This window comes from Labrus mixtus, chromosome 20 (assembly GCF_963584025.1).
Source record: "Labrus mixtus chromosome 20, fLabMix1.1, whole genome shotgun sequence".
Taxonomy (NCBI): Eukaryota; Metazoa; Chordata; class Actinopteri; order Labriformes; family Labridae; genus Labrus; species Labrus mixtus.
Window position 1 is genome coordinate 1,600,773 of NC_083631.1, and position 19,269 is coordinate 1,620,041.

The 19,269-nt window shown below is 42.1% G+C and overlaps 1 protein-coding gene across 2 annotated transcripts in view; it reads right to left on the reverse strand.

The window, feature by feature from the left end:
* pde4a (phosphodiesterase 4A, cAMP-specific) overlaps nucleotides 1–19,269 on the reverse strand; it is a 49,899-nt gene that overhangs the window by 2,825 nt on the left and 27,805 nt on the right. Inside the window, exons 1-13 of one of the 2 annotated variants that reach the window (XM_061026941.1) lie at nucleotides 17,345–18,558; nucleotides 15,493–15,678; nucleotides 15,048–15,084; nucleotides 14,801–14,871; nucleotides 13,954–14,003; nucleotides 13,094–13,206; nucleotides 7,854–7,947; nucleotides 7,561–7,724; nucleotides 7,030–7,128; nucleotides 6,774–6,938; nucleotides 6,551–6,650; nucleotides 5,566–5,720; nucleotides 5,307–5,429 (exon numbers count right to left, since the gene is read on the reverse strand). In XM_061026941.1, coding sequence (XP_060882924.1) covers nucleotides 5,307–5,429; nucleotides 5,566–5,720; nucleotides 6,551–6,650; nucleotides 6,774–6,938; nucleotides 7,030–7,128; nucleotides 7,561–7,724; nucleotides 7,854–7,947; nucleotides 13,094–13,206; nucleotides 13,954–14,003; nucleotides 14,801–14,871; nucleotides 15,048–15,084; nucleotides 15,493–15,678; nucleotides 17,345–17,538 — 1,551 coding nt within the window. In that variant the 5' untranslated portion in view covers nucleotides 17,539–18,558. Of the gene's footprint in view, nucleotides 1–5,306; nucleotides 5,430–5,565; nucleotides 5,721–6,550; nucleotides 6,651–6,773; nucleotides 6,939–7,029; nucleotides 7,129–7,560; nucleotides 7,725–7,853; nucleotides 7,948–13,093; nucleotides 13,207–13,953; nucleotides 14,004–14,800; nucleotides 14,872–15,047; nucleotides 15,085–15,492; nucleotides 15,679–17,344; nucleotides 18,559–19,269 lie in introns of those variants that run through there. The other variant, XM_061026940.1, reaches the window with a different exon arrangement.

Genomic DNA, 19,269 nt, shown 5'->3' on the forward strand with positions numbered 1-19,269 from the left:
AGCTGGCTTGTTGGTGGGATGAAACAAAATAAATCCCCCACCACCAAAAAAAAAAAAACAACTAGGTTGACTGAAAGTTAGGCTGAGACAGCATTTCCAGCATGGCGACAGCCACTGACGGGCTCCCAAAGCCTTCTTCAGTTACAGATGGTGACCTCACTCAGGCTTCGTCCATAATTACAGTCTACGGTGTAGTAAGACATAACACCAAAGGAATCGCATGACTCTAGGGGCTTTATCTTCAGTTTTTGGAACAAACACAGCACACTGTAACAGAGTTTGTTTATCTTAGCTTGCATCTACCTACTTAACTAGTGCAGGAAATTACGTTACTGATGATACATTTCTGAATGTTGTCACCTGTAACCAGCTCATATGTGCAAAATAAGAACTGAGATGAAACGTAGAAAAGTCTGGTGTTCGTGGATCACGTGCTGCTCAAAACTTTGCAGGTAATCCAATCAGACCATCATTGGAAATGGTCAGCTTAATGTGAGTATTAAAAGCTAATTAGTCTTATTTTCCATCCATCCAGCCATTTTCTTCTGCTTATCTGAGATCAGGTCGCGGTGGCAGTCTCATTTTAAGAAAGGAAAATAGTTTACTGTTGTTATGGTCTCAGCTCTTTACTGTAGATTCCAACTGTGAGCTCTTTAGCAGAAGAAGAAATATTTTCAAATCAGTAAAATCTTTTTTGCGACATCTATATGTTTTTGTAATTTCTTTAGAGAGAAGCTGGTATCACAGAGTAACCCTTTCAGGGTGAGACCCTGTTGTGGTTCCATTCCAAACATTGAAACCCCGTATTGAATTCAAAACAGCAAAAAGACAACATGTAAAATGTTAAAACTGAAAAAACGTAATTGTTTTGGTAATCTGTTTTGAATTTGATGCCAGCAAATCCTTTTAGAAGAGTTAAGACATGGTCATGTATAACACTGTTGCATTTCCTCTTCTTTTAACACCAGTCTTTAAGAGTTTGGGAACTGAGACCAATTTCAGTCATTTTGAACGAGGAGTGTTTTTACCATTCTTACAGACTGCAGACAGGTCAAATAGCACTTGGATTCTTTTTTAAACTGGAGCCATATACTGATATAATACATGCAGACTGTGGGTTAGCATTGTTTTGGTTAAATTAGGAAGGCCTTTCCTGAAAAAGAAGTTGTCTATTTGGCAGAAAACGTTACTCCAAAATCCGTGCATACGGTATGCAGCGCTAATTGCGCCATCACTTTGGTGCAGCTTAACCATTCCATGTGTACTAATGCACCCTCATTATATCAGATGCGATCAACTTGCAAGAAGTGTGTATGGCTTTTGGGCACTTGTTCACACACAAGCCTTCAGTCATAAAATAGAAGCCAGTTAGCCCGTATCTGTACGGTTTGATACGACAGCTAAGAGGAAGAGGACGGTGACGGATAAGGCAAAAAAGAAAAAGAGGGAGTGACCAGGTGTGTACACCCCAGCCCATATTATTCACAACAGATATGCTGTAAATTGGGAACCTTACAAACCTATCTTACCTAGCATAATACGTCACCCTCTCCAATGTAGGCATTTAGCCACAGCCCATAGATACCATGGTAACAGTTGAATACACATACACATATTTCAAATGGAAACAACAGGATGAAAACACTTGCATATTCACCCAAAATCTGGTTATATACTGTACCTCGTCAGTCAGCATGGTTTCTAAGCTTCTTGTGTGTGTAACATTTTTGCCAACTTTGCACCATCTGCTTGTAAACAAATGCATGTTGTCTAAGAGGGGTGGGCTTAACAGTACTATGTGCATGTTGCAGTTGCACTCAACTTTGTTCTTACATTGTTGCACTACTTGCCTGTTCGATCTTTCATAGAAGGGTTAACCCCTCCCCATCTTTACCTCAGAAAGACTGCTGTTTTCATACAGAATAAAGTTACTAACCTAAATAACCTCATTAATTGTAAAATGTTCCATCAGCTTTTTTTAAGCATTTCACAACTTTTCCAGTCTTTTGTTGCCACTGTCCCAACTTCTTAAAAAACATTCTGTCAGCGTCAAATTAAATATGAGAATGTCATTCTCCAAAAAAATGATGTAATTTCACAGTTTCAACATTTGTTACGTTGTCTTTTGGTCCTTTTTTTTAATCAAAAATACGTTTTAAATCTTTTGCAAATCTTGCAAAACTGGGATGTGTTTTTAGATGCGCAATTGAATGAAAGCTTTCAAACGTTCAGGAATTGTAACAGAAGATTGCTTAAGCCTTGAGTTGCGACTTGGTGGCTACAATGTGATTACAAGCAAGGCAGCTTTGTTTTTGCAACCTACATCCTCAGATTGTTATTCTCAGTGTTTGACAAAGTCACAGAAAGCATCTCCAGAGTATTAAAAAAATTACGAAGCTCTCAAAGGGAAAAAGTTCTTCTGAAACCTTGTAGATGGGTGACTTGCTGCAGGAAGAGATTTGGGGTGCATTTCGTTGTGGACAGCAGATAGACTAGCATGTTTTATAATTTCCCCAAAAAGTGGTAACACAGCATTGCTCAGCAAGTGTCTGAACCATCATCCCTAGACAAATCAAGACAACAAACAACAGGTCCCACTCATTAAACCAAAAAAACACACCTAATTGAGCTTCTACAGTAGCACTCAACTGAATACAACCAGATTTAGTACCACCAGAGTTTTGCAGCAGCTTGTTTTCCCTCAGTGTGCAGAGTAAGACCCTGTCTTCTTTTACTTAAAGTTTACCTACTGGTTTCAAAACTGGAGGGATGCTTTTCTTGATGTTTTCAGAAACTTGGAATCACAAAAACAAGCACCTTATGCTGGCCTAACACCAAATGACATTTCAAGTGATTTCAAAGTCACGGACAAATTTCCAAAGTTGGAATAAAATCACAAGAGTTTGGGCGCATAACCATAATCTCGATCACAGGTCTTTAGTCACATTGTATGCGAATTGTGATGTTCAATTATGTTACCATTGTCAACAACCAATAGGAGCGGTCTTGCCCTCACCGAACAGGAATCTGCAAACTGGTAAGCATGGCAGGGAGGTGAAGGAATGTGGAGTTATAGGGCCTTTCTCAAACCCTCCCATACAACCTCTCCCGACACATTTCCATTTCCACTCCATTTGTGCGCTCACGTGGAGTGTCTGCCACATTGTGTGCCATCTAAAAACCTCTTACCACGGAGTGGGAGTGGATTATTAAACCCTTCAACTGTGTGTCTACACCGATACAGATCGTTATAACGCCTTTTTAATTGTTCGTCATGGGAGACGCTCTGCATAAATGTTCAACGTCAAAACTCTCACAACTTTAAAGGCCCTTTAAATAAGATTTTTAAAAAGTTTTAAAAAATCAAAAAGTTTACATTATATTAAATTTCAGGATTTCTTTTTAATTGTATATGTTTCTTTGACTGAGAATTGTCTTATATTTACAGGGACTTGCAAAAACTATTCATCTTATTCATAAGATAGAAATGATAAGATGTAAAAAAAAGAAATACCTACATATATTTAGGGTTTTTCATTTTATTTGAATGAGTCGGCCTAATGGTATTTATGTAGACAATTTATACATTATGGGTCATAATATCAAAAAGAAACTTGTTGAAGTCTTGGAGTTAGTGACCCTGCAAGATCTCCAGTCTTTGCAAAATCTTAGTCTGTGACTAAAAACTCTGTGAGTTGCTGACACATTGTCTTAAGTTAGAGAGCAGGTGCCTATTGTGCCTGTGTCTGTAATTGCCCCAAAGGATTACATTGTAGCCATTACAGACATGTTACAGCTGCTGGCTGAAGTTATTAACTGTAGAAATTTCAAACATTTGGAACCTACTAGTCACTTTACATCTAAACATACAGTATAAAATACAGGCATTAACTCTTTATTACCAACCTACAGTCCAAGCACAGAACACATAGAAGAAATTGCAAAACATTCAGACACACACACAGCCCTTGCAGCTTTTATATTCACAGTTTTACAGCTACTGTAAGTTATGACAAGGCCATATCTTCTACATGAGAGCCACGTTCTACAAAGGTTCAAACACTTTTTGACGTAGTGGTATGAATCAACCTTTAAACCCGCCAGTGACCTTTTACATCAGCCCTACCAAAACAATGTTTACGTGCTGCTCAGCCCTCCTTTTGAACCTAACCTGTAACCTGCTAGTGTAACCTATCATTTCAACCAATTAGGGGTGCAACGGTACACTGCAGTCACGGTTTGTACCTCAAGTTTTGGGGTAACAGTTTGGCGTGAGTTCGGTACAACAGGAAAAGATCAGCAAAATGAACGAAATGCATGATTCTAGGTTTCTCTCATTTGTTTTGAACTGACAGTTAGGCAAGTTACAGTTTGTTCCAGTGTCTTTTAGAACTACCTGTGATAGTTAGCAAAGGCACAGGAGGTCAATCCATCTGTTGCTAGTGCAACAGCAGATATAGTGGACAATTCAAGCTCAATCACCACTCGTGTACACCAGTGAAGGGCGGATCATGAACTGGATTATGTGTACATGGATTGTGATATTGAACCAAGGTTTGGGCACTATTAATACACACTTGAATCCAGGGTCAGCTACTGGGCACATAGCTGTTATATGTATGTAGGCCTATATGTAACTAGCTTTGGTATAATGTCTTCGACCCTCTTGCTGCTTTCACATCCAGAGGCTTATTTTTTGGGACATTTTTGCCATATTGGCTGCTGTGATGAGGACTACCGCCTCAGTACATCAGGCGCACAACATAGACGCTAGGTTATCCAACACCCCATCCAGAGGCTTTTTGGTAAACAGCAGGGATTAGTTGTTGGGACACCTGTTCTTTTCACCTAGCTGCGTGGATTGGCACGTGTGGATGGTGCCATCTAATATCAGTTAGCATATTTGATGCATTACCAATGACATATCGACTTGAAACCCAAAGTTTTCCTAAATAACTGATTTATAGCAAGCAGATCTACTGCATTTGTCTACTGCAAAATCTCGTCAATGGCGGGGAAAGAGTAAATATCGTTTAGAAACAGCTACAAGCATTACAGCCACCCGGACTGGGGTGTAGATACCGCCATGTGATTGCCTTTTTTCTCCCCTCAGATGTATTTGTTGAAAGACTTCATGCACAGAACCTTGACGTCCATACTGTCACAGATGGGGACAAATAACCGTTACACCCTTACATTCAATACATCCTTAGTCATGTTCAGTTCTTTTGTAACTGACAAATCAAAACATCTGCTGAATCGCTGAATTTCAATTGTAGTTATTTAACTTGAAAATGACATCTCACCTGTATCCGATCAGTGTAATGGTCGAGCAGCAGTACTCCAGAACTCGTCACTTTCTTGGTTTCCACCATTGTTTTGAGGTCTGCCAGCAAACTCATGTGTTTAGACATATCTGTTGCCAAAACCTGGAAAGAGAGTTGATATGAATATATTTGATAATGGTTGTTGGGCAAGGAAGGAGAACTATGGGAGCAGATAAAGAGAACTATGTGCAAGGTAATAGTTCTCATGATTCAGAAAGATTGTGTTGTCTACACTCACCATATCAATTACAAGTTTTCTCAGGCTCTGCCTTTGCCTCTTGCTAAGGTTCTGGAAGATGTCACAGTTGTCCTCATGGAGCAGCTTGAAGCCCACAGCTAGGTGATGGTTCTCCAACACAGACTCATCGTTGTACATCAGGGCTAGCTCTGAGTCTGAAGGAAGCACCAAAGGACAGACATTGTTCAAAACACAGTAAATATATCACCTCATCTGCAGCAACATGATTTCACCATTAGTGATAGAAAAAGACTGTGCTGCCTTAAACATACTCTTCAGATCTTTGATTCACAAAAGGTAGATAAAATACGGTATAGAGGTCTCAAACACATAATAACAAGGAAACTCATGTAAAAAATTGCACAAAGATTGACACAAGAATTTTAAAAAGGAATCTAAAAACGCAAGGAAAACAACTTTTCTTGGTAAAAAGAAAGTTAATACAAGATGTTCTGAAAATAACTGACTCAGAGTAGTGGCTTTATCTGAAACTGACCAAGTGTATTTTAGTGACCTGCCCTACCTATTTATTTTTTGGGGGAAAAGGGATTTTATAGACAATTTATATTATGATTTAAATGTTCCCGTTCTTTGTTTAGGAGCACTTTTTTGGTCGTATGCAATACATGAGGTTTAATCAAACCTAGGACATTTTGATTTTTAGCAAAAGTTGTATTTTAAGAGTCACTGCCATCAGGGTGCAGGTAGCGTAGTGGTACGGAGGCTATACAGTAGTCTTCCAAGCGGGTGGCCCAGGTTCGAATCCGACCTGCAGCTCCTTACCCGTATGTCATTCCCCACTCTCTCTCTCCCTGAATTCTGACTCTATCCACTGTCTTCTACAATAAAGGAACAAAAAGCCCCAAAAATCAATCTTTCAAAAATAGAAGAAATAAAAAGAGTCACTGCCATCATGGTGTCCCCTGTTTTCCCACTTTTTATGATTAATATGTCTGTGTGTTTCTTAAATGTGATTTGGACTCACTTGTGTTTATGAGGAATTGGTTGGACACTCCAGGGTGGTCCACATCATGGATGGCAGCAGCAAATAGTGCAGCAAGTATCTCAAGATCAGTAAACACAGCCTTATGGTGAGAAGAGAAAGAGAAAAAGGGAAAATGTTAAGGCACAGTTTATAGTCTTTGAAGAGGGCCTTGTGTTTGTGAGTCTGTCCATTTGAATTTTGGCAGATCAGTAGAGGTATTTACATCTAGAGCCGGTGTAGATAGCAGGACATGAGTGGACTGAGTGACATCTGCAGCGTGGAGGCTATTGTGGTAGGCCACATTGGCATGGTAGTGGTCCTCCAGGGTCATCACATAGGTGACAAAAGTGTCCACAGGGATCCGGAAGGTCTTCAGTAGATCTCTCTCCTGCAGCAGAGACAGTACACAGGTGTCATGGACATCAATAAGTCAAGCAACGTGTTACCATTCAGGTGCTAGTCAAAGCAGTTTCTCTCACCTGGAAGATGGCAAACATTATGCAGCTGAGGGGTCGGTTATTAGAGAACTCTGCCACACGAAAGATATTAAGGCCCCACTTGTTTAAGTCGTTCAGCTCCTGAAGGCACAACAGACAGCATTAGCAAACATTATTAAAACCAGTTAGCACCGTGTCACGCATCTTATTTGCAAAGATCCATGTTACCATTGATGTTTGTTGTCAAATAATTACATTTATCAGATTTGTACTGAGTTGCATGGAACCTAAAGTTTACAACATTCAACTGGTTATAATTCTTGACATCTTTTTGTATTTTAAGTCTTGGAATAATGCAATTGGTTTCTCCTCTAGTGCTTAACATTTTTTTGACGAGACATTAAACATGTGTTGTTCTGTTATTATATTTAGAGTAAGACAATGGCATTCAGATGGTCAGAAAAAGGCTTGTCAGCTAAGACTGTTGTTCTCTCACTGGAGTTTTTTGCAGCAAGACAAAAAAAATCAATTTCATCCCTTAATAACAAATGCGACAATTGAAGAAATATTTACCCTGGCTAATGAATCCTCATGTTCAGTCTTTACCCCAAAGCGAGGCATGGTGGAGTTAGAAAGGCTGGAACTGTGCGTGAGCTTCTTCACACCGCTGATATGACACATGGGCTTCTCCCGCTCCCTCAAAGTTGGGGATGGGATCTCCACCTCATTCTGCTTATCTTTTGGGGGCAAGATGGAGGTCAGTCAGAATAGAGACTTGTGTTGTGCTTGGCTCAGGCTACAGGCACATGCGCCATAAAGGATTTGCTACAGCTGTTGGTCATCAGAGCATGGCAGGTTTGCGTTACCTAGAAAGGTAGTGGAGATGTATTCTGACACCTGATTCCCTGAGCGACTCATCTCTGACAAATGGGACAGCTCCCGGTTCAGCATTCTCTTGAACTGATGGGAGGAGAGACAGAGACAAGAGGTGTGTGACAAAGTAGAAGCACAAAATTCTCCAAAATAAAGACACCAGCAGAATAATCAACATTATGCGTAGGATCCCATTTGTTCTAATAAATATAAAAACATTTCTGTGAGTCAAATATGATACAGTGGATTATCATCCTCAATCTCACTTTATACACTTAAGGATGAGAAAATAAATTATTAATCATCCCTCCTCTTTTTAGAACAACTCACACTTATTTCAATTGATTGCCATTTATTTTAAATACGCAGTAATGTAGTTTGTTTCAAATATTTTTCTCATTGTACACAGTGGTTGTCATGGACAACCAGTCTGCAGGTCTTTGCAGTACAAGCGAAAATGTGATTAAGTGAATACATTATCCCTGCAGACAGAAAACACTGTTCTTGAATTTTCTCTCAGCTTTTGTATAATATTTTTTAACAAAGGTTGTGTTTGGAGGCTCGGAAGCCATCTGTCGCACAAGTCATTCACAGGTACAATGCGATTTGGACGAGACCCCTCGGTCTGTGTCCTACTGACTGATCTTTCACACATAACAATCTCCATGGCAACCAGAGCGGTTGCCGTGGCAACTGCCTCCTCATAGACAGTCCTTCAGCTTGATGTGAGAGCGGTGGCTGCTTGGGTGACAATCTGAGAGAGTAGGCAGGTGTCTCTGACCTTTACCAAGGTCAACCCTCCCTTCCTGCTTTGTTCCCTCTCTACATCTGTCTGTTTCTTATTTCTGCTCCTCCCCTCTCTCCCGAGGTAAACAACACTCCTCACTGCAGCCCTCGAGCCCCAAAATCCTCCCTTGTTCTCACTCCTGCACACTCAGTCAAATCTCTTTATTGACCCATGCCGTCTGGTGTGGCCTTTGTTTTATGATTGCGCAAGTAAACAGGTAGCCTGACATCAAATTTTAGAGTCAGTCATCAGGAAAGCAAGTCAAGCCCAGTGGCACACTTAAGACAGAAGGATCAGCCCAAACCTATTCCTCTCTCTTGCTCTCGCTCTCATTCTTCCCTTCTGTTATAATGTAAAGCTGAGTCATAGCTGCCAACCAACACTTCCACGGTGCCAGTCCGAGTGCCAGGACAAACAACACTCTCCCTCTAACACTGACTAATAAAGCAGACATGCTAACGTTGCACTGAAATGACCACAAATGCTAACTGCTAGCTGCACATGTAGGGGACCAGAAATCTTTATTTACCTAAATGTAGGCTCATGAAAAAATACTATGTATCCAGTTATTACATTCAACTTGGAACTGAATACTAAACATGCTAAATTTGACACTCCTCTGAACTTAACCTGTATTTTGAATGAATTCATAGTTCAAAATAATGAGCACTGAAGCAACTTATGTATCAAAAGGTCAACATACCATACAAAATAGCAGGAACGACAAAACCCAGAATTGACTTAACTAACATGGTGAAAGGACAACAAATCGACTGCATAATTGACACGTGAGAAAAAAACTCATGCAGTGTCAAACCTCATATATTTTTAATATATGATATATATTTACCTGAGGAATAAAGAAAGAAAATAAAACATCTACTCAATCCTGGGACAATAAGCATTGTCCTTCAACAACAATATGCTTGGCTTCCTTGAGTCTTTATTGAGGCCAGCCTCAGGGTAGCAGGAGAGAAAGGCAGTGGGATGTGGGACGCAGGTGTGGAGGATGGAAACGGACATTATGTGACACTGCAACATACCTGCAGTGAAGACAGCAAGATTACTTAAAAAATTGCAAAAGCTATTTCTTGTGTTTGGAGTGTCTTGGTGTATTCTCAGAGGAGAGGAATATAGACCAGTATGGAAGGACAAAGAATGAGAGTGATATTGTTTTTTTTTGTTTACAGTGCTGCTGCAATGTGGAAACCCAGAGAAGAGTTAATCAACTCTGTGCCTTTATCACTGTTCCCCTTCATGGATTTATTTACAAATGTACAGGAATATACCCACCACCCACAGTTTCTCACAAAGCCACTGTCTGACCCACAAAACCTTCCTTGAACACATCAGATTTTATCTAGTATATCATAAACTATTCTCCATGAAGCACCATGTACTGTAATGTTCCCCCTAACAGACATTCAACTCATAAACAGATTATTGTTGGAGTTAAACCAGCAAGTAAGCACAAATAGATGAGTTGTTCACACATGCATAAATGTTGCCATAACAATTGAAGAGTCAAAACATTTATCCAAGATGGCCACTGCCAGGCCTCATTGCCCTCTGCAAACTCTCCCAGTCCTACCTGGTCCCACCAACCGATGAGCCAGGGCCTGGAGCAGGTCTCACAGAACAGGTCCACTAAGGGTGTCCTGCGCTCTGCTGCCGTCCCACCCCCATCCAGAACCCCTCCAGCAGCCGCATCAAGGTCCAGCTCTGCCCCTGCCCTCCCCTGCAGGGGGCTGTAGCTGGAGGAGCGGGGCAGCCTGTAACCTCCTGGTACGGGCGAGGGGCAAGGGGATGGTGCAGGGTCAATGGCCTCCACCACACCCATGTTGAGGGTGACAGGGGGTTTGGGCCGATGGCACAGGCAAGAGGTGCGGTAGTGGAGCGGGGTGGGCGCACTGCAGGTGCCCCAGTGGCATGAGGGCGTCGTCAGGGTGTGTGGGGAGAGGCCACAACCAGTCAAGCCGGGACTCTCCAGAGTGACGGCTGCCCCGAGATGGGGGACGAAGGAACAGGGGAAGGGGGTGAGGGTAGGGGTTGTTGTTGAAAACAGTCCTTGCCTACATGCAGCACCCCAAAGTAGACCCCCCAGTCAGTCCAGAGTCAGGCTCCAGCCTAAATGTGGTCCAAAGATGAGGGTCCCCCTGATGGGCAGACCAGGAGCCCCCTGGATCTGGCTGCTGTGGAGACTACATCTTATCCCATTTGCAGAGCAGACTGACCCAAATGTAGTCACTGCAGGGTAGGGGTGTATGGAAGCCAAAACAGGGAAGATGGAGGGAAACAGAGAGGGATTGAGGGACCGTCTGAAGGGCACAGAGAGGACCCGATGGAGGAGATGAGTGGGAATGAGAGAGATATGCAAACGAAAAAAATAATGAGGGCAGAGCTGCTTGACAAACAGTAATAAAAAATTTAGGTAATGGAGGTGAGAGGGATGTAGTGATGGTGACGACAGGATGGAGAGATGACCATAGAATTTAATGATGGGGGTGAGGGTAGCTTGGATGGCAGCTGGATCATTGGGAATGAGGAAGGGAGAACCGGATGACAGTAGCAGCAGAGACAACCAGGATGGAGAGGATAGGAGGAGGAGAAAGAGTCAGAGAGGGATGCGAGCAGGCCTGTAGCAGACGATCAGGCTGAAGAATCAAACCAGAGCTGTGGTCTTGAAAAACAGGCTCCCTCTCCCTGCGTCGACTGCCCCTCCCCCACGGTACGGATCCACAGGCCCGGCCCAGTCCTACCGGTGCATCAGCTCGCTTGTGCTGTTGCACACACCGATTCCAGCAACCAACAGTCAGTCAGGCTGGCTCCGCTGCCCAGTCCCCTGCTCCTAGTCAATCCATGCCTCAGCTGTCTAAAATGCCATAGGTCTAATCCTGCCGCTTTAGGCTGCCATTCTTCCTCCAATGCTCTGCTTCTTGCGCCATTTCCCTGGATGCTGTAGACAGCTCTCGCAAGCTAATCAGGCAGTGTGGCTGCAGGCGCATGCATGTGTGTGTGTGTGTGTGTGTGTGTGTGTCTGTGCTTGCCTCTGCTGGCTGGCTGGATGCGCATGTGCAACAAGACAGCATGTACGTCTGCTGAGAATATGTGTGTAAGTGAGGGTGAATATGAGTGAGAGACTGAGTGGGAATATTCATGTGTACCTCCATGTTGGCACAGTGCAGAGGGTTTCTGTAGCTTATTTTGCAGCTACATAAAAGGCAGCACCAAATGAACAGGCTCCATTTAGCCTAGGAGACTTTTTTCTGCATATTTGTACACACACATACATATACATTATGTCATTCAAGCCCTGTTATCTCTCTCTCAATCATTTCATCTAAAGCCTGAATAGTGATTAAACCTAAGAACCTCACTATAAATAATTATTGAGTGCAACATGGGAAGAATTTGTAGAATAAAACAAACAAGGTACTGTCCCTTTAAGACAGAACACTATTAAAGGAGCATCGCCTCCATTTGATTGGTTGTTGCCCAAACCACATGGCTTGTGGTCAGAGTTGCAAGCCAATGGCTTAAAGAGAAGGGCAGACCCTGCTGCTGTTCGATAGCAACCAAGGTTACAGCAGAGACATCAGCATCAGGGCCCCCTCCCTCTCATGTCCCCCATACCCACAGTGTCACCCTTCCTCCCTTCTGTCTCCCACAAATACAAATGTGTGCATCTCAACGTAACCTGCCCATGCGCATAGATAGAAATGAACACCAAAATTCAATACAACCAGCCTACGACTCTGTTACACAAATACAGACAGAGTGACATAAAAAACCCAGAGATGGTTTTCTACATGTGAGGTGCATACCACATTAATTAAACTTCACCTAAAAATTAACAAACAAAATAAGAAACACATGTTTTTAAAAATTACTATTTTTTTATATACAACTCTAAAAATGTACCGAAATACCTCTGCAGCATATGGCTCATTCAACCACCATACTTCATTTTCCTTACAATATTATGTCTTTATATGTAAAGATTGAAAGTGTTAGAAGAGGATTTACACAAAGGTTTGAGGGGGAAAATGCAGAGATCCTAATCACTCACATTTATGAGTATGTTTGCTGATGCTCCAGCCTATTATTTAAAAAAAAAATGATAGTAATTTATGTGCCCTTTTCTAGCTGCATTATTTGTATGCAGCTAGAATACAAATAAGGCAAATAAGGCATATTTGTACAGTGGAAGCTTAAACAGGAAGTTTTCCACCATCTAATTTGTACTATCAGGGTTGATTATGATAATAGTGTCATGAGGTTATAAAAACAATTATATTTAGGTATTTATAATATCATAATGTATGTGTTTATTCATTATGAGTTGTCATTATATTAATAATGTGCCATACAGTGATGAAAAAAAAGTTTTATATATTCGTCGAGAAGCTTGCCAATTTGTTTGTGTGTGGACAGGTATATGCACACCTTGTTGGAGGCCATCTCGCTGACTGAGCGGTGGGTCTGAATGGTCTCCAGCTGGTCCAGACACCAGTCCAGTTCATCCAGAGTCTCCCGAGCCATCTGCTGGTATGTTTCCTCTGGGAATGAAACACGTGGATTAGACACACGCTGAATACACAGAACAACAGTAAAACCAGAGCAGAAAAAATATTGTTAAAGCACTGAAGGCCTGATAGAAAAAATATCTATGTACTGTGAGCCCCTTTTTAAAATCTATTATAGCCAGTGTATGCATTTACAATAACTGACCCAAAGTTTTTTTTCTGATTTCATGAAAATATTATATATAATATTATAATATGATATATAAATGTTACATATATATAATATTTGTAAACAAAGCCACAGCAATGTATATTTTTAAATTATGATCAGGTGAAGCCACATAAAGTTTTAGCTTACATTTAAAACACATATCTATTAGCCCATGATTGATTTACAGGTCTAAATATGTGGCTATACTTGTCTCATAACTGTATGATTAGATGAGAAATACGTTATATTTAAAAGTATTGTAATCTTTTAACAGAAACAGATGTTGCAGCATTCTTCAATTTCTGGCTGTTCAGAGATATTCTCATTTCTTTACACACAGTTAGTTTCTGCATTACATGTTGAGTGATACAAACTGTATTCAGTCTCGTAAAATGTGTTCAGTTCATGTGAGGACCCTCAGTAGTAGGCACATGATGGTCTGTGCTGCAGTCATTTTCATTACTGAAGATGCATTCGGGGAGTGTGGGAGCCTTAGTGTGTCCTTAAGGCCGTGTGAGGGGAGTGTGGGTCTCTTTGGACCGCGAGTTTTTAATTAGCTGACAGCATACCAGAGAGTGTAGCTTGGGGAACAGTGGGTTGGCTTGTCACTGGTGACCTCCTGTGGACAAACACAGCATTACATCAGAGGGAGACGTACACGCTGCTGCCCCCTGCTGGGGTTCAACATGCATTTATCATTTCAACAAGAGGGGACAAAAGGCTTGGCTCACAGAGGAGGTACGACTATTTCTATGTATGTTATTCATTAATAGGCACATGAAAAAGAGACAAAGAGAGGTTTGCATGTCTATTTAAAAAGTTATTTTATCATAAAACTCCAATGTGTAAATATAAATTCCCAATATTCAAGGACCCTGAATAGTGAAACACAAAATATGGGTTCTGCTCAACATTTATTATTCTATTTATTAGTAACCCTCATGGTTTATAATATGTAGTTAGATGCATTTTCAGAGCCAGACACAGCATAATTATAGATGCTGATAATTCTGTACAGCACAGCTTTATATATCATATTGACGTGGCGCTAAAAGCCTGCCAACTCAAGCTCCCTCTTTCTGCTGCATTTCAAAGAAGAATAATTTTAGCGTTATTGACCGTCTCCGTCGTCTGGGTACAGAGTCAGGGACACACACATGCCGAGGCAAGTTGTTCTCTGCTCTCGGTCCTCAGCCAGCGAGTTGGAGGGACGCCAGAAAGAATTACAGATCATATTTTCCTTGAGCATAGTATGATAACGGCAAACTCTTTAATCATGATGGCTAAAGTGTTTCCCGGGAGAAAGGAGAGGGAGGCACAGGCAAACACACACTGCAAACTAAGCAGGTAGTCGTGACGAGTGGAAGTGGGGGGGAGGGGGGGGGGGGGAGGGGTGTTTGACAGCATGATACTGACTTGTTAGTGGGTGTTGTGACATTGGCGAGGATGGTGAAGTTGCTTCTTACAGTTCGTAGGCTGGCCAACACCTGGGGGATGGATGGACAGCGTAGGAGGGACAGAAGAAGTGGGAGGGAAGGGGGGGAGAAAGGGAACAGGAGGAGTGGGGAGAAGGGAGAGGGGACAAGTTCACTGCACTAATTAGCCACCGTATTAGTCATTTACAGCAATTCAACATGTCAGGAAGGTGCATGAGGAAACATACCTGAGCGAAAGGGGTGACGATCATGTCTTCGGCGTGCCTACAGAACAAGAGACAAGAACAGAAAAGATGAATGTGAGCGTTACTGGCCGCTGAGGCACTTGGTGTTAGTGTTTATATGAGAGGCTGTGTCTGTGAGCTGTGTGTTTACAGAGCCCTATGTGGATACAAACAGAGAAACAGCCCTGAAATCAATATGGAAGGGTTTTTTTTGGGTGGTTTCAACAAGCCAGGAGACAGAGCACAGCAGTCAATGTTAAGAGATTCATCATGATTTCATTAGCATAATGATTGCATAATTACAAGAACAACAGTTGCATTGTTGATTGGGATAATGTGCACTTACTGTGGTGTGTCTGTGAGGGGACACTGAAGATTTAAAAAAGAAAAAATGTGTTTAAGTTCAGTCTGCCGCGTGACGGATCGAGGATGATGGCTTCATGCTTACCCCTCACTGTTGACGGAGGAGTTGCGTGACATGGTTTTGGGCGACGTGTCGTAGTCCGAGTCGGACCGGTAGAGGAAGGACTCCCTGCGCTGGCTCTGGGGGAAAGAAGGGTGGAGTACCAACCCAGGACTCGCCTGCGAATCCATGGGACTGCGGCCTGGCGAGGGACCATTCTCTGAATCGAAGCTGAACGATAAGGAGATGAAAAAAAGAGTTTACATCTGTTGCTCTAAGTGTTTGTTTGTCTTCTGCTTCTCCTATCTCACAGTGATGACAAATAGATGCAAGATAAGTCCAAACACAAGAAAGGAAGTCCTTCCTGCTGAAAGGTTTTTGGTGTTTAGGAGAGGAAGTTGAAGAAAGAGAGATGTGACAGATGCAGCAGCGTCTCTGTGGTGCCAGAATGCCCTGAGAATTACACTTTGCTGTTAAATTTCAGATCAAGTCATGTTAAAGTGAACAAAATGAGCCACGTCTTTAACAGCATGTCCCTCGGCCAAAGCTGTCTGTCTGACAGCCTGAGTGATTGAGGTTTTGCATTTTGATTCAGATTTCTTAAGGGAAAAATCCCCAACAAGAATAGACACGGTGCATATTAAAACTGCTTATGTCATCAGCAAACTTTGGCAATAAAAGCAAAGTGACCAAGTGGACACTACAAACATTAAATCTACCCTCAAAAAAAGAAACGAAGCGACAAAGAAACATTGTTATTGACCTTTACAGTCATGTCAAATCAATGTCTGTTGACTCCGTTGGAGACACAGCATCAGGCCATCACATCGCTGATTAACATTAAAAATCCAAAACACAAGGCTGAAACTAATATGCTGCAACCTTTTACATTCCAGATTAGCCCAAGGAGACACAGCAACACAATTCTCAGGTTGCAATCTTCTGTTTTCCAACAACATCTGAAGTCATTGTTCCTTACCAAAAATCGTCAAACCAGTTTGTTTTTTTCTTCCTGTAGCTAAGAAATTCAGTCATTTATTGAATCACAATTAGGAGTTTAGCATCAGATATCAATAAATAGTTGATAATTTTTTTAAAACAGCACAGTCAAATACAACATTTGTAAAAGGTTAACAGTTTAACAGGTCAAGTTTGATGTTGAAGCAGACCCTTCCATACACAAGGATATGAATCTGTAATTGACACTTTCAGGCTGCAGTCAAATGTAGGAGGACAAGGACAGACAGGGAAGCAGGTTGCAGTGTAGCTGCAGCATCTATTTTTAATGTGGTATAACTTTCATCCCCACAACATCTCCCCACTTCTCCAAAACTTCTCAAACTATACATGTACAACCCAGTTGTTGTACGGCTTTCAGTTTGACTATGAATATGAAGTTTGAAGTGTGATATTTTTAGAACACGTGTCTAAGTTGGCCAGTTAAGGAGCCCCTCCTCCCCCCTGAAGGTTTTTTTTAATATGGCTAGAGATCAAATTATCATTACACAAGTTGGCCCAGCATCGTACAACACATCAAAAATGTGTACCGGGGGGGGACCCTCTGATGGCTGCATGCACTAATCCTCTTTTCTTTCTTTTTTTCTCCTCCAAACAGTGAATGTAGTTTTAAGACTTCAGCATCCTGAGTTTTTCCCCCTCTAAAGTCTAATCCATCTGAATAAAGTCACAAGAGTGTGTGCATTGAATACTAAATCCTGAAATCTATTGAAGAGAGCTGCATAATAAATATTTGAACAAATGTTTGTAATGCTTGCATCTCACCCACATGAATGCAGAGTACTCACAAATCACTGATGGAGCATATTTTTAAATAGATAAGAGATCATTTAGTGAGTACTTCCCTAAATCAAATCACTAGTCTGGTGCAAAACTTTACCTGCAAAAACAATGTGCTGAGCGCCTGCGCTCCTGGATACTGCGGTTCAGTTTCATACGCCGAAACAGAGCAGAGCCCCCGGGTCCCCGAGAGTGATCACTTGGTGACACAGGTGAGGTGAGAGAGGGCACAGGAGGTGGACCCTCAGGACTCTCCCACAACCTCAGCTGTCGCGTCAGCTTCCTCTGACTCATGGTTGCCGACTCTGGCCCTGGTGGAGCCGACCAGTTAAAGAAAACTCCCCCAGCCTCCACTTAAAACTGGCTGCCTCCCTCCCACGCAGCCCCTCTCGTGGACTTTTTAATGCGCCGGCTCACGTCTCAGGCAGACAGCACCTGCTGTACGTGGCCCAGACTGTTCTCAATCCAGAGTCAGATCTAATAACAAGGCCTGATCCTCCCTTCAGTCCTGGTCTCCCATGCGTGTCATGCCGGAGGAGTCAAAGTGCATGGATATGCATATCCTGCTTTCAGTCATCCTCAGACCCTGGATGCTTAAACTTCAGTTCACCCCTTCTCACATACTCAGTTTGTTCCCTGGATTTCAGGAGGTCTCCTTAATCCTTGCCTGTGCAGGTTTGTGTGTTCCTCAGTTCAGTTCTGTAACCGCCTCCAAGAGGAGAGCTCTTCTGATATTACACCACCTCAGCTCTGTTTCAGTCCAACACCGCTGCTGGGACCAACTGGCCCAAACTGGACCATGTGTCGTCATCTGGTCTCCAGGTTAATGTGGCGGCTGTCTCACATGCCCGTTCTGCGAGACACCCGGGCTGCAAAAACAACCGCGAGACATGCAATGATCTCTGTTAATTTCCTAATTAGTCAGCCTTTCGCCCTTCACGTTGTATCTGTTCCTTCTTCACTCCTCCCCCCCACCACCCCGGTGTGAGCATGTGCTCTCACTATCCTTATCTCACTGCACACAGTTCCTCTGCAGCAACAGGAAGGCTGATCAGAAAGAGTAACAGACAACAGTTTAGAAGAGAGCAGCACACAGAGTCTGTGTAATGAGGATTTCAAGGGAAGATAGAAAACAACCCAGAGAGAGGAGGAAGGCAGGGGGAAAAGGGGTTGACTCATACCCCTGTGTAAATGTTTACATGTTCCACTAAAGAGCGTGCAAGGTTTGCGCCCAAAACATTTTGTATTTTGACATCAACAGCCTTGCTCTAAACAACACTTTTCCTTGGCCTTTAGATGTGAGCAGACCCGGTGCTACCTTAACATCCTACATGAGCAACAATTAGACCATGAAATAGCTTTCAAACAAGGAGCATTAGGTCAACCATAACTAATTCAGTGATGACATCGGAGATAGCAATGTGACCCAGCCTCAAGCAGATTTTTTTTTTACACTTACGTGGTCACATGCCTACTTTTCTTTCAGGGTGCTTCTCAAAATGCAAAAAAAGTATTTGACGGCAGTGTTTATAAAACTGTGTTGGAGCTGTTGTGTTTGCTTTCAGCACAGTTGCAGACAGGATATTGATTAATAGCATTCTAACTACCTCATTAACCACTGAATTACAAACATCACTGTTGCAAATAGGAGGAACTTCCCCTAAAGACAGAATGAGAGAAGTGGTGAGCACGTTATCAAAGTCATACATCACAGTTCCTTGTAATGATATTGCAATTGTGTGAAAGAAATTCTCAGAGATTCTATCTGTAACATTACATTGCTGTCATTTCATAGAGGAACACATTTATACATGTAAACAGGACTGTTTTTGTAGTAGAATTACAGTCCTTTTTTTGTCTTTCTAAAGAGTCCAAGTCAAGTAGATTACCAAATATATATGTGGATATTTAGTCTTTGGTGATTTATTTATAATATCATTCAATTTCAAAACAAAGGCAGAGTCCAGTCCTGTGTTTCAGTAAGTTATGTCTATAAGAATAATTCCTGTCCATTCTTCAGGTTTG